The 16,017-nt window shown below is 33.3% G+C and overlaps 2 protein-coding genes across 2 annotated transcripts; both read right to left on the bottom strand.

Annotated features, from left to right (window-relative positions):
• Nucleotides 1-1,427: 1,427 nt before the first annotated feature.
• LOC11433162 (allene oxide cyclase, chloroplastic) lies at nucleotides 1,428-2,656 on the bottom strand. Its single transcript, XM_003614410.4, has 2 exons — nucleotides 2,307-2,656; nucleotides 1,428-2,147 (listed from the first exon to the last, which is right to left on the bottom strand). Exons 1-2 carry the CDS (start codon nucleotides 2,539-2,541, stop codon nucleotides 1,624-1,626), a joined length of 759 nt encoding a protein of 252 aa, XP_003614458.1. The 5' UTR covers nucleotides 2,542-2,656; the 3' UTR covers nucleotides 1,428-1,623.
• Nucleotides 2,657-4,648: 1,992 nt separating this feature from the next.
• LOC11436459 (methionine aminopeptidase 1B, chloroplastic) lies at nucleotides 4,649-15,582 on the bottom strand. The gene is made up of 11 exons (XM_003614409.4): nucleotides 15,381-15,582; nucleotides 15,186-15,267; nucleotides 12,696-12,933; nucleotides 10,276-10,437; nucleotides 10,147-10,188; nucleotides 9,257-9,328; nucleotides 8,963-9,042; nucleotides 6,172-6,269; nucleotides 5,754-5,801; nucleotides 5,213-5,362; nucleotides 4,649-5,122 (listed from the first exon to the last, which is right to left on the bottom strand). The coding sequence occupies exons 1-10, from the start codon at nucleotides 15,481-15,483 to the stop codon at nucleotides 5,217-5,219; spliced, it is 1,071 nt and encodes a 356-aa protein (XP_003614457.2). The 5' UTR covers nucleotides 15,484-15,582; the 3' UTR covers nucleotides 4,649-5,122; nucleotides 5,213-5,216.
• Nucleotides 15,583-16,017: the final 435 nt, after the last annotated feature.

The following is a 16,017-nucleotide window of genomic DNA, read 5'->3' as shown; positions in this document are numbered from 1 at the left end:
TAATATATGAATAAAAATATAGACGCATGTATAAACAAAAAAAATTAGGTGATTGTATTAATATATGAGTAAAAATATATAATGAGTTGATAAAAAAAAAAAAATTGGACTTGGTGTGACACTTGTCACACCGTGCCTTGTTCAGATCTATCCTTATTCTTTGTGTACTTATAACTTATCACATTTGTGTCTTATAAATAAAACTTATATTTATTTTTTTTGGTACAATATAAAACTTATATTTTAATGTTAAAAAAAAAAAATATTATCTGTGTGAGTTTAGCTCAGTTGGTATGGATATTGCATGTTATATGCAGGGGTCGGAGTTCGAACTCCGGACACTCCACTTCTCTACAATTAAATTGTGTAAGCTCTGACCACTAAACTTCTTTGACAAAAAAAACATACTTGTGAAAAGAATAGCATATAAAACTCTCATCTTTTTCATCTTTGATCTTGTTTTTTATTTTATTTCATAACAATATGGCAATTCTTTTGCTTTCCATTAAAGTTGTTTTCCACAACCACACGTGACGGTGACTCCACATTAATAGCATGCTCCACCACGTTCCTCCAATCGAGGAAGAGCTTTTACTAGCTCTATGTAAAAATAAAAAAGAAGATTTTTTTTTTTTAATGATATAAAAAAAAAGATTTTTTTATTAGCATATTTATGTTTCCTGTATGGGGGAAAGAGTTCAGTGTTTAAACAAGTCCAAAAATATGCAAGATTAATTTCGTGCCACGAGGGATAGACAATAACATAAAAGCAGATGGAATATTTTATTTATTTTTTAATGTTAATTCTCTGGTCAACAAAAAAATTTCGACAATTTGGAGTTCAACCAAAGATAAATAAAGTCTAATAGAAAAAAAAAATCTCTAGTACAACGTGTGAATTATATCATTAAAAAAATGAGGTTATATTAATCATCAAGAGAGGTTCTACTCGCATAAGGTGTGCAGAGAGGACTACTCGACAAAATTACATAGTTTAGTGTCTAATGCCAATGGAAAAGTACAACGAAAGAAACAAACAAGAAGAAAGTTAATCTCTAATACCCATACATAGGAGAGGTCCCACCACCGGTCAGTGTAACTGAAAGCGGAAGTAAGATTGTTAGTTTTCAATAATAAAAAAGACGTTAACTTAACACTATCCAAGAGGAGACCTACGTTCTTGGTTTTAGATTGATTTTGAGATGAAAAAATAAGTTAAGAAGTTTAATAAAAATTGTATAATCATTGAAACTTTAAAAATTAATTTTTATTTCATTAAATTTATCACATTTATTTTATTATATCAAATTTTTATTTTATTAAATATATCAAATATTTATTATATTAAAAAAATGTTCAACACTGCAGCCACTACAGAGGCTCTAAATCTAAGATCCAACAACTCTTTGTAGTCTCATCAAGAGATCTAGAATAAGCTCAACATAAGTGATGTAAATTGATTTCCAGAAAAAAGACAGGTAAGTCCAATTATGCTTAACCTAACACATAAATAATTTCTAAAACAGTACAAAACAAGACTAAAATTAAATGACATAGAACAACCAAAACAACTACAATTTATTTTTTTGCTCAAAAATCAAAAACTCATGAGGATGATGATGATCAGTTGGTGAAGTTTGGTAAAGAGGCATGAGGCTCAGTAGCCTTAGCAGCAGTAGATGGTTCAACATGTGGTGAAGGATCAACAGGCTTTCCAAGTAAATCAGCTGGCAAATCAGCAACACCCTTCAAGTAAAAAGTGTAGAACAGCTTAAATGGGAACACAAGTTGTTGAAGTTTAACTTGTCCATAAACACCTTCAAAGATTCCAGAACCACCTGTTATAGCAAGATATGTGTCTTGGTATGTGAGATAAGGTCCTTGTACTGATATATGACCATAGTCTCCAAAGTAGAAGCTGTAAATTGCTTCATATCTATCACCCTTTTTCTCAGGTTCATTCTGGATCAGTATACATAAACCTGAAGTTATACCTAACCTTTTTTCCAAGTTTCCTGAATAGAGTTTGTTGCTGAATGGTACTAAATCTCCAAGTGAGTTCACTGATTTTTGACTTAGTCTAAGGTATGCAGGACTTCCTCTATCACGTTCATTGATCTCATACACAAACAGTTCTTGAACTTTGGCTACAAAAATTAACAAATCAGTAAATAAGTACTCTCTCCGGTCACTATTATAAGCAAAAATCAACGTTTTAGGTTCATTCATTAAATGATATATTTAGTCTATATTATTGACCAAATGCTACTAGGAAAGGGATCTAAGACTGAGAAGCATGTACATACCTGGTTTTGAAGATTCTTGATGCTGCTTTTGGTTATTGAAGAAGAGTGCATTGGTTCTGGTGTTCTGAGAACTTCTTTTGGTTGTAGATACTTGCTTTGTGGTTGAAGTGTTGAAGTTTCTTCTACTTGGGAAGGACAGAGAGAGACCGGAAGAAACTATTTGGTTTTGAGTTTGAAGAGGAGAGGTAGAAAGGTTGAGGGAAGAAATCATTTTCAAAGAACTCATGGATGCCATTGAAGGTGATGATGATGAATGAAGAAACTGGTAAAAGAAAGGGTTGTTAAAGGGAGTTTTATAAATGGAAAATGTTGCAAAAAATATTTGTGTGTTTTGACACGTGGGTTAGTATTTTTGACACATTATAAAATACAATGTGTGAAATGTAAGTGGGGATCACAATTCCATACAATAATGTTTTCCACACCGTTGCAGGTCGTTGGTTGTATATATGATCAAAATAAGATCATTCACATTTCAATTATGCATTTTATTTCACATTGTACAAATAGAATCTACACCGTCCAGTTTTAATCCAACAAAGCAATTGTAAGGAAAACTCCATACTAGTGTATGTTTGATTCCACTTTTAGACGAACTATAATTGATTTTGGACGTGTAGAATTGATTCTGACATGTTTGGTTGTTGTCGACTAAAATTGATTTTGTTTTGTTGATTGATTCTACTTGAAGATAGTATTTGTAGCTTTTGATTTTAGAATTAACTTTTACACACAAATTTAGAGTTCGACTAACTTTTACATTAATGTATTCACAAATCACTTTTGTTCTGAATTACTTTTAACCAAAATTAAAAATGGCAATTTGATGTACTAAAACTCCCGTATAAGCAGGGTCTGCAAAGGGATCTCATCATTTTGTGTATTATACACAATCTTATCCTATTTTTACACAAGAAATTATTTCCAGACGATAAACTCGTACCTTAATTTTAAAAAAATCAATTCTATCAAAATCGATTATCCACGTGACACAACCAAACACACGCACTCAAATTAGTGGACGGTGAGGCTCTAAAATAAGGACAGGTAGTGATATGTTTACCCCACATGGGCACTACTTTAATTCCACATTTTCAATTATTTTTCTGGCTAAGTTCCTTTCCTCTCCGTCCTCGTGTGTCAGAATAATAATATGGAATCTTCATGCACTGTTTCCTTCTAGTTTTAGTTAAAAGGTTTAGGAGACTATATTACATGTGGTTACATAAGCTAGTCAATTTAATTTATAATCAAATTATGACTAGGCTTCAATTGTTTAACAAAACTTCATTGTTCTAATAGGCTGCTATGCTATTTTTCCTAATTGAATATTTCATTCACGGCACTTATTCTTTTTTGTCTCCTTGTTAATAAAGAAAATAAATGTCAAATTACTTAGTTGTCATTAAAATATTTGTCTCTATAAATATTCATAGTTTTGTTTTAATTCCTACAAAATAAAATCACACTTTTTAATTTCTATAAAATTTTCCATCAACACTTTTAATCTCTATAAATTTTTCCATCAACACTTTTAGTCCTGTAAAAAATTTCCATCAACCGCTTTGATCCCTAAAATGCTTAAGGAAAATGTCATAAGGACTAAAAAATATGATTTTATTTTGTAGGGACTAAAAACAAAACTGTGAATATTTATAGGGACTAAAAACTTAATTAAACCTTAAAATATTTGTCATTGTAGAACTTAAACAAGAAATACAACTTCCTTTTTTGACAAAAGTACTTCCTATAGAACTCATGTGATAAGCTAGCTACCAAAAGTACTTTTATTTTAACGGAGCCTTAGTTCGATATTGAATTATAATAAATATCGTTTTCATTATATCAGATAATAGCATATTCAAATATCCAACATGGCCTAGTTTGGATTAACATCAGATTCTCACTTACACATGAATTTTTCAGAAACTAACTTATATTGTTTGAAAAATATTTACTCAAGATTCTTTCGACATTTCTTTCAAAATACTATGAAACAATTTTCAAACTGACTTTATCATCCAACTCAATGATTAAATAATTCAAAAATCAATCTCACCGTTCACTTGTAAGATGGCCAATTGAAATCAGAGCAAAAATTTATGAGTTGACCCAACACATGAAACCTGAGATCTAAAAAGGAGCACGCTCCTAAATACCAAGCCTTTGAAAGTCATTTAGCTCAAATTTATTAAGTATTTATGGCATATCTCCCTCTACTACTCTTTTGGAGTACCAGCACAGCGCAACTCTTCACAACAAAGAGTTGGTAGTAACAAACCAAGCTTAACCCTGTGCTTAAGATTAAAAAATTGAATTTGACTATTCTAAAATAAAGTCAATTTTAACAGTAAAGAATTAACTATTATTAAAAATCAATTATTAGTATTACATGCACATGTGATCTCCAATGTTAAATCTAACCAATGGTTGATGTGTCTTACGTTACTATCTAACATAAATTACTAGCTACGAAGAATCAAATCCCCCCAAAAACGATTCTACAATACAACTTTCTTTTTAGAATTTTTCTATGAACATTTTTGCTATTTTTTACCCATTTCCAAAAGATATAATATAATTTTAAAAATACATCCTTTAACTAAGTTATTTTTCTTGATAAATGCACAAACAAGTAGGCCCCTACCAATCCAGCCTCCAGATAGTCATCTCAGCAGGTCTCTCTGGATGTAGTGTCTCAAGAGTTTTCACTAGATATGTAGCAAGAACTTCATATTTGCTCTCAGAAATTGTACCGTTGAATGAATGCACAAGAGAATGAGTTTCTTACCTGTGCATAATCTTCCAGAATGAAACTGAAAGCAGACATTAAACATACAAAGTTACTAACACTGCTCAGATTTGACATGATCATGATGGTTTAAAGAAAAATAAAATAAAATTACCACATCAACATGTAGTCAAAATTTCAGCTCCAGTTCTAGTTATCAGAATGGTATGCTCAAACTGTGCGGCCGGACTGCCATCAGTTGTAACTGTTGTCCAGTTATCTGGCCATGTAATGCAATCAGTGCTTCCCATTGAAAGAATAGGCTCTGCAGTACAAAATTTCACAGGATCATCATTCAATTTCAAGACTGAACCACCAGCTTGACCAACACAAAGAGAAATCGACGAGCATGAACATACAATATCCTAAATAACTGAAAAGTAAATTTGAATGTGTCTTCTCATAGACGAACTTTGGAATCCATTTAGTTTAGTGATATCCTATCGTTACAAGCCAATATGAACAGAAACTTACCTCGTGTATCCTTGAATACTTTTCAAAAATGAGGAGTCAAACTGAAACACTAGATTATGGGCAGGCTCATCACTCACAAACAACTCTAAATGTTCTAGACACACCAAAAGTGAAGTAGTATGGCAAAGAAGCGGTAGCAATCATCACCTCGAATATTTGGCAAATATCTACATTCCACTTACCAATTGTAAATGTTTGACCTTCAACCATGCAACCTCCTTCGTCATTGCCTATCAAGCAATGATGAAAAGTTAGAAGTATGTTCGGAAAAATTCTTGAATTGTGCTAATTAAGATGAAATAAGTAGCATGAATTAGAGAAAAAATAGAAATCAAAACTAGTAGTTACAAATTATGATCTTAAACTGTCATAATAAATAAAAGCTGAAAAGATCTTTGAATTTGAAGCGCAGATTAAGGATTAGCGAGCAACTTTGGTTACCGGTAAATAACGCATAAATAAAATCAGTTAGGTAATCATTGTTAGCATCTAATCATACGCAAACCAAGATATTTGCAGTTTAACAGGTTTGTTATTTTGGATCTTAAGATAGAAATAGCAATAGGATGAATGAATTATACAAGATGAAAGGTAACTCACGATGATGATAAATATATGGCTCACAGTGAAACACTGTTCCAACACCATGCCCAACAAAACGCTCCACTACACCGTAGCCATACTTTTCGGCATGCTCACTGACATAATATTACAAAAGAAAACACTTTAATATCTATGTATGAAGCCATTAATTGTAGATCTCATCATCAATTAATACAAAAAAAAATCAATTATACAAACTTATAAAAGGAAAGATGCATAAGCAACCACTATAACTCAAAATTAAAGCACAGAATTGCAATGTCGTAAGAAGAAAACTGTGTCAACTGTCCACAATTATATATATATATATATATATATATATATATATATAGAGAGAGAGAGAGAGAGAGAGAGAGAGAGAGAGAGAACAGTGACTGTCCAAGAAAAGTACAACAGGCTAGTGTTTAACTGTTAATTTAAGGTGCCTGTGTATTGGCAAGGTATGACCCATGAGGACGATCGAGGGTGGGTTTTCCTTCCTGACTCCCGGCAAAAACCTCAGCATGCCATGGGGCAGGGACAAAAAAAAATGAACAAATTTACGTGGAACCAAAAGCAAAAACAATATATAAATTACTTTATTTTTAGTTTCTAATTTCAACAACTCCATGCATAAAAGTATCATCACTACAAAATATACATGGGGGGCATGTGAAATGAGAATTAGGCACAATTGATTGAGATTAACGTTTTGAGAATTAGGTCATCACAAATGGTGGAGGAAAACCAGACAGTGCAACAAAGTTAAGATCACATAGAAACCCGAGACTTCTGTAGCAAATCCCAACGGTGCGTCACATTGTGGCAGTGGAGCACTACGCAAAACAGTGTTGTGGCGCAGATTAGGGTTGTGACCGTAGCACCAGTTATGTAGTTACAAAAGGTCAAAAACACTCTCAGCTTTTAACTGTTTAGGGTTATTTCAAATGCTTTTTGGTCTTTTAACCTTTTTTTTGTACTTTTTAGCTGGGTAATTTTTATTATAATATAAGAAAAAAAAAAAGATCTCAGCACCTTTCTTTCTTCTCCAACATCGCAGGACCTCTGTTTTTCTTCTCTAAGAAACCTTTCTTCTCAGTACGAGCTCTTTCTTATCAGTGAGTTCCATTCTCTACAACACCTTTTTCTTCTCAGCTAGTTCCTTTTCCACCACCATTTATTTCCCCTGTTTTTCTGTTTCAGCACAAACCCTCCCCTTCCCCTCTATTATGGCATCCCCAGTCTCAAACAAACACAATCAACATCTTTGAACAAGAACAACAACCTGATATAGCTTTAACATGATGATTATGATAGTGATGCAATTTAACAAATCCGTTGGATTTATTTAAATGCTTGGATGTTTTATTTTGAGCCTTGGAGGCTTAAATCTGTTTCCTATTTTGCTTCATATTCAGTTTGAATATTAGATGTGTTATTTTGAGCCTTGGAGACTGGAACTTATTTGCTGTTTGACTTATACTATGTGTTTAATTTTGTGTATTGTTCTATGTTTTAGTCTTCATATGCGCAATGCTTATATTCTTTTCCTAGACTTCAACGTAGTGGCCATACCGCTACATTGCTTTAGCCGTGTAGCCTTTTGGGGGTTGGCCGCTACACTACCCTATCTGCGAGTGACTACATAGCCCGAGACACATGAAACATACAGGCAAATTAAAATTATCAAGTTCCTAACAGATAACAATATATCTAGAGTCTTGCAAAACACAAATACCTAGATATAATATCTCAAGGTATTGGTATAACAAGTTATATAGGTCTACTTTTCTGAATTTTTAAATTGAATGTGCTCAGTGATTTTGTGAAAATTTTGTTATTGATGACTTATGAGAAAAGGTGTATCCATGAGGTTTACGGTGAAGAGATGTTTTGCGATAATCATTGGCAATAAAGATAAGATTGCAACTTAAGAAAACATTTTACTATAGAAAAACTATGCATGTAGTAGAAATTGGAAACTGAAAAATAGGCATGAAATCCATTATTTTAGAGTGATGATACAATTACACATGTAGTAGAAGTTGGAAACTGAAATAACATTTTTAATCGCTTTCCGTTCCTATAATTTATATTTCTATTTTGCGTTTTGTTTTGTCTCTACCATGTACCAATAACACATTGGATGCTGATATGGTGACTCAGTATCATGTGCACCAACATCTCACATGACAGGGCTTCCAACTAATGCCACATGGCCTCCATTTTCTACTACACATTTTCCTTATGGGGATATGACGCCAAGGACAAAAATGGAGGAATCTAAAATATCAGGGACATAATCTAAAAAAAAAATTAGGACTAAAACAAATTTCGCTCGTATTCCAGGGACCAAAAGCGTCATTATCCCAAAATTTTACACAATAAACTCAACCTTGTTTGAATACTCCTAGAATTTGGGTTGGGTCAAACTCAACTTTGCAAAACTGGCTTATAAAGTGAGGAGTGCCACTAGTTATAAACTCATTTCAGGCCTTATCTTAATCTATTGTGGGACTTGGGTTTTTCTCAATAAACACCCAACACTACTTGGCTTGCTGCATGGCTCGGATCAATAGGCTCTGATACCAAATACAACAAAAATGACTGTTTGGAAATCTCAAAGTTGGCTACTAAATATTGATAGAGCATGAACATTTAAATCTTCATTTCATTTTATTGTTGGAAGAATAGCTTGTTATTCCAAATTGAAGGGAACTAAAACTCACATGCAATGTAGTATTGATGCTGGCAATACTAAATTTACAAACATAAAGGTTTTAGTTAGTGTGATAGAACAAAATTATACCTGATTCTTTTTCCAATTTTCTTAAAAGGGGTACCATCTTTGCAAACGGCTATTCCTTTCTCCAAGCACTCTTCAGTTACCTACCAACAGATAAACAATATGCTCAAGACTAATGAATGTTCCATGTAATTGCACAAATGCTTGCTGAGGAATTGAATTTCGTGTATGGGAAAAAATACAAATACATAAAGTAATGTGTCATCAATGAAGTATAGCTTGTAGTACAAAGAAAACAAAAAATTGCAGCAAAGTTTCTTTTTCTTCAGATGTATCATATAAGCAGACTATTTTTACCTTAACAAGGTTTTTAATTGCATCACTGACATCCCCACAAAAAAAAGTCTTTGACGTGTCTCCATGATATCCCTAACAAAGCGAATGTAGAAGGCGACATTATTACTTGATCCTCAACATTAAACCACTAAATGTCATAAAGCACAGAATATTAGCAACTAGCTTGGTGCCAATAATTCATTATACACAGGTGAAAACTAATAGGTTTGAACAAGTCAAAAATAGAAGGAAAAAACTAATATATTTGAAAAAAATAACTACCATGGAGTATCATAAAATTCCCAGTCAAATATAATATGCATGAGAGAAATCATCAGTAATTATATCCATTGATAACAGATTACCAAATAATTTTTGAGAGAAAATGGTAATGAATTCTCATTCCGCTACTAACCAGGTGGTGTTTCAGCAGACTAAAAGCGAACTTATGTTCGTTTCCTTGCGCATAAACAGACTGATGGGAACATGGAATTGTATTACAAAGATAAAGGGAAAACCTCTCTTAATTACATCCTACTCATCCATCCCGCTCATGTATATCACGGTCTTACATCTTCGACAGTTTTATCAAATAATTCTAAGTAACTATACTACCAAACTAACAGGAGACCACTGGTTAAGGTGTCAATGAGGATGAAATTTAGGTATGAAAGTATGGCTGGGATAATGATATTATGGGGCAACCTAGGCTTATTGATTTGATTCTGATATTATGGGAACATGTTTGTATTTGCTTTGTTGTATGTATACTAGTAAATCCCTTGTGAATAATCAGTGGAAAATATTCAGATTCAACCAAAATATTGCTGTAATTTGTAGAAAACATCCAAGTTGGAAAAAATGTTGGATCAATTTCAACTAAAAATATCAATAAGAGTTGAGAAGCATACATTCAGGTAGACTGTCACATCAATGTTGATAATATCACCATTCTGCAAAAGATACATATAATTGTAAACAATTATGAGTTATATGCATTTACAAGGGATAAAAAAATTGAAAAACAAAGCTAATAAAACCTGTAACTGCCGAGAATCAGGTATCCCATGGCACATGCACTCATTAACTGATGTGCATACACTTTTCGGAAATCCACCATAACCAAGGGGTGAGGGATAAGCACCAGCATCAATTATCATCTGGTGCACTGCTTTATCAATTTCATTAGTTGTTACAGAAGGCTGGCAATATAAACCAATATCAAGTCAGACAATACAGTGGTGCCAAGTAAGTTATCATTCCAAAACAAACATAAAGTTTAGCATTTGGATAATCAAATAACATATAATCAAGGTTACGGACATTAACATTCAAGTATTATCGATTTTATGTTCTTAACCATTCACAGTATAAAAAAATGCTCATACATTACAAACTATGTTGATGTTGCCTGTGCTGTACGTAAGAAAATCAATGCATCGTACAAGTAATAGGAGTTCAAAAATTTTACACCTGACACCTCTCAAAACCCCATACTCAAATAAAAGCATGTTATGGTTGTCAAACCTGTTAGTTGACTCCTACACTCATCCGAACTTAAGTGTCCAGCAAGTAAAATCTAATTAACTTGCATACAAAATATATTTAACTCACATGAGAAGAATCAATTAAACTTGGTCAAACACATAGAATTTCAATTTAGCGAATCTAATGGTAGGAAAAAGTCCCAAAATGACAACTTCTGAACATGTTTCCTATGTAGTCAATCCTAGTTTAAGGAGCGATCCAGCCGACGCAAAAACTGAGATTGCGTACTAAGCGAGATGGCCCCTATTTGAGAGAGAGTATGAGTTAATGGTTTTTGGTTGGCATACAGGTTGGCAAAGGGCTAGAATAGCGGCAGAGAGAGAGAGAGAGAGGATAAATGAAAAGAAGAGAGAACGGGTGTTGCTTGCAGAAGAGAAGAGGGTAATAGGGCTTTTTTCTGCACAAAAACCCTAAAATACCCATGTAACCGTTCAATTATAAGGGAATTTTAGGGTTTTCAACCCCTAAAATCATACGTGCTCTTCTAGCGGTAAACCAATCAGGAAATACGACGTGATTTGTAGGTGCAAACGCGGCTCCAACTCCATTTTGTGCAGCATTGATGCATGAGGGTGTAGCTAGACACTGTTCTGTATCGGTATGTTTGCACTCCCTAGGCTTCTATTGACAACATAACATGTTTCATTTTTTTGTTTCACCTTGTTTACATTTAAGCATGACTATGTAAGGAAACCAATGCATCCAACTGGTAATAGGAGTTCAAAGTTTAACACCTCCCTCGAAACCCCAAACTAGGGCAAAAGCATGTTACGGATGTCAAACTTTCTAGTTAACTTGTAGACTAGTCCGAGTTTACGAGTCTAGGTAGAATATACTAGTTAACTCGCATACAAATCTAGTTAACACACATACGTAGCCTCAGATAAAATTTGGTAAACTTGCTAAGACCCACAAGTTAGTGTGTACTATGGTAAGAAAAAGGCCTAAAACGACAACTTCTAAAGTTCTAAACATGTTTCTTTTGTTTGTTTCATGAGTTATTGTGTTTACGTTCGAAGTTTGACTGAAGTAAAGACCTTTGAGCAAAACCTCTGAGACTCTTCGACGCTTATCCTCGGTTCCCTTTAAGAAAAACCTCTCCATTTCCAGAATCCTTCGACCAGCAAATCTCCAACAGTGAGTAGAGTAAGGTGTTGTGCAAGCAATGCAACAAATCCCTTTTCATTTCGACCTTCACTTAGAACTTGCTGCTGCACAAAGCAACATGATTTAAATCTGAATCTCTAATCACTATTGGTTTTCAATTTTGCCATTTAACATTTTATTTTGTGCATGTGATTTTATTCTTTTCTTTTTATTCTTGCTTTACACGATTTAATATGAAACTTCCTTTACAATTATGTTCATCCAGATTCACAACTTAATATGACTTAAAATCAATTTCGTACTCTGTTTCACACCCTTCCCAGCACTGTTGTTATTGAGATTGTTGCTTTATATTTCAATTTCAAACTTAGCTTTACTATAGAGTTAGAATGCTGAGTTATTATTTTGTTAATGGTGTTACATAATGTATGTATATCATTAATAGGATGTTTTAGTGTTAGTTTACATATTAAATAAACTCTTATGAGTTTAAAAGTTAAGTCTATGGAAGCTCCACGTGTTTACGAAGATTCTCAACAGCTATAACAAAGCTAAAGCTAAAAATAAGACTTCTATAAATAAAGTAAAAGTTGTTTGGTATATTTAGATCATTTTCTATGGTAACATCATATTATAAATGACTGTGTAAAGTAAGTATATTTGTGTAAAGAATTAAATCTCATTAAAAATAAATGAAATGTTTAATGAATAAAATAAAAAATTATGAAGAAAAAAAATTAAGAGAAGCACAAAGTAAGCTAGGTCAAACACACCCAAAGTATATGCTAGAAGGAGGAAAACTTACCCTAACCAAAGTTCCAGCGAAGTTCAAGACACGTGCTGCAAGCTCACCTGCAGCCCTCATTTTAGCTATACCTTCAGAATCATGAATTTGATATTCAGTTCCCATTTCTGGAAGTATATCTGAGCCTACATAAGGAGGCTTTAGTATATCATCAGGGACAGGTAGCCGTGGCGATACTTTTCCACGCCTTAATGGAGGCCCTTTTCTATCCTTCTTCACAACCTGAAGTTCACGTTCTCTTCATATGAGCAAACAATGAGTAAGAATCTGAACAAAATGTGAATCCAGCTTTTTTACTTTTAAATAAAAAATAAACTTTATTTAGACAATAGAAAGCAAATTAAAGAGTGAAAAAAGCTAGTTGAGTATTTACTTTCTGAAGAAGGTGTTGAAATTAATATGAGAAACGGATAAATAGATTATTACATCTATCACTTACATACTAATATCTAAATGATAATAAGACACCAAGAAGATGCAAAGAACATTAGGAGAAAAGAAATGTGGAAAATACGTATAACACTTAAATATCTTGATTAAATATTTATGTATGTTGTCAATAGTGCGCTATAGCGGTGTAGTGTGGTGGTGTGACCCTCCACTGCTATGGCATAGGCCCGCAAAGCGTCACTGAGAGCAGCGTCAATAGCGGCCACTATTAGTGGTTGAAAAGCGGCACCACAGCGGTGCATTCCTGCTACCGTAGCGGTTTGATGGCCGCTGTTGCAATTTTGACAGGGGAAATTCTCACAAAACCCTAATTTTTTATTTTCTTTATTAGTTTGTTCAGGGATATTGGTACTTTTTCACCCATTGAGTGACCTAGTATTGTAACCAACAATGTTTGATTCTCCAATTGTGTGGCCTCTTTTCGTTCTTCTTTTCTTTGAGTTGTGCCATTGTTAGCTTGCTCTCGTTCGAGTTCTTCTCTATTTCGTGTTATGTCATCATTGTTCTCCTTTTGTTGTTTCTCTGCAAAGGTTTGTATTCCCCTTCCTCTCTGTTTCTGTTTGTGTTTTGTTTTCTGAGGCAGACGCAAATGTGGAAGCATGATTTTGATTAATGCCTTATCATTTTGTATACTTTTAGAACTTGCTTTATTCTCTTCTTGAAGGTGTGTTGTTTTGAGTACTTTTAGAACTTGATTTTGATGGAGTGCTACTTTGATTACATTTAGAACTTGATTTTGATGGAATGTCATTTTGACTACTACATTTGTATTATTTTGATGGGAAATGACCTAGCAAATTATAATTATTAAATTTGATTGTCCCTTTAATTTTCGATTTTTTTAGTACTTATGTATGTTGTTGGAATTTCTGTTTTCTATGTACATGGTTTTTTCCACTATCCGCTATACAGCTATAGCATTTTTGCGTAGCACCGCTATCTGAGATCGTGAACATGGATAAGTATTGGTAAAAGAAGAAAGATATGTAGTATACCCTACTTGAATTAAAGGCTGCCTACAAGTACATATATAAAAACTGAATTGAGAACTCAGAAAAAAGATCTATCAGAATATAATAACAGCGGTGATTAACAGGTTGGGTTAATTCACGACAATCGTGGATAGTGGAAAATAGCGGATTGTTAAAATTCCGCTACGCAATAGTGCTATAACTCTACTATTGCAGCTATTTGACAACATTTTGTACTGAATAGTGTATTGCAGAACAATAGCAGCTTGTCTAAATCCTGATACGCTGTAGCGGTATAGCACCACTATAGCTGCTATTCAACAACACTTATCCGCAAACACACCGGTTTGACTCAGCCGAATCCACTTATCTATGATTCTCATAATGTCACCTTATTTATTTTAACATGTTATGTTACTTTAGTCTTAATTTGTCTGAAACTCTTGTAATTTTTTTTTTAAGACATGCAATGTTACTACTTAGCTCATTTGAAACTTATGTTGATTTTATTAGACCGAATTTCAAGAGCGTTTTCATTCGTAATAATAGAATGGAATCAATCTCTGGTAAGAGTCAATAAAAAAGGAAGAATAGAAGTACTAGAAACTTAGCACCTTCTCACATCCTCCAAAACCTTATCATTATCTTATATTGCAAGCTACATATTTAACGAGTAAGCCTTCACTTTGGTCCCTAAACTACCGCTTTTCTCCTATTTAGCAGCTGAACTATATTAATATAATAAATAGTCCCTAAACTATTCTCCATCTATCAAATTAGTCTTTGAACTATATTTAATAGTAAACCTTAAGTTTAGGGACTTTTTGTTATACATACTTTAATAGTTAAAGGACCAAACTATAGCTCGGACACTTCTGATGGAAGGTGTGTCTGGTGTTACATTAGATTAAATCATTTTTAAAATTTATATTTATTTTTTTACCAGTGTCAACGTGTGAGTGATGTGTCAGATGTCCGTGTTTGTACCAAATCGAATCGAAGTTATACTAAAATTTAAAACTTAGTCCACTAGAACAGTAAAAAAAACAATAGGGTTATTATTGGATACCTCTTGATTCTTCTGGCCTCCTCCAATCCTGACATCTTCCGAGCAAAAACCACAAATTGTTTTCTTGAAAATGATTGGTTTCCTGTGATAATTAAAATAGAAAACCATGACATAAACCACCATTGTAACTTTTTTATTTATCTATAGTTCAAAAATTAAAGATGAATAGCACTTTGAAAACCGGAATTAACAAACCGGGAAACGTAGTAGAAATTGAAGAAGAAGGTGATGTGTCGCCATAAAAGGAAGTAGAGAGTTGGAGAAATGCAGAGTGTCCGAGCGAAGCAGTGAGCGCCATTTTCAGTAAGAGAGGAACGGAGAAGCGGATAAACGAATTTCAAAAGGGATTTTGTTTTATTTTTCAGATGACGATATTTAGTGCAAAAATGTATGACTATTATTTTTCTCACTCTATGTCATACTCAGGTGCCATGCAAAAAAGACGAAAATGCACTTCGAATTATGAAATTCGAAAATATAGGGGTGTTTGTTTCAAGGTTAAGAATGACATTCCCGGGAATACATGGTTAGGGAATGATTATATCCATGTTTGTTATGAGGTTGAGAAAAAAATATTCCTGGGTATAAAGGTTCCTGGGAATGGAGTAACTTCCTATAATTTCCATTATTCCCATGAATATATTCCCATGTAAAGATATGGGAATGTGCATTCCCATGATATTATGCATAGATTTTAAAAAAAAAATTGTAACTTCCAATTTTTTCAAGAATGTCAAGTTATTTGCCAAACACTTTTTTTAACAAATACCCAAGAATCAAATTTTCATATTTTCATTCCCGGGTATGTTATTCCTGGGAATAATTTGTGTTT

Source organism: Medicago truncatula, chromosome 5 (genome assembly GCF_003473485.1).
Source record: "Medicago truncatula cultivar Jemalong A17 chromosome 5, MtrunA17r5.0-ANR, whole genome shotgun sequence".
NCBI lineage: Eukaryota > Viridiplantae > Streptophyta > Magnoliopsida > Fabales > Fabaceae > Medicago > Medicago truncatula.
This window is presented reverse-complemented; position numbering and strand designations above follow the sequence as displayed.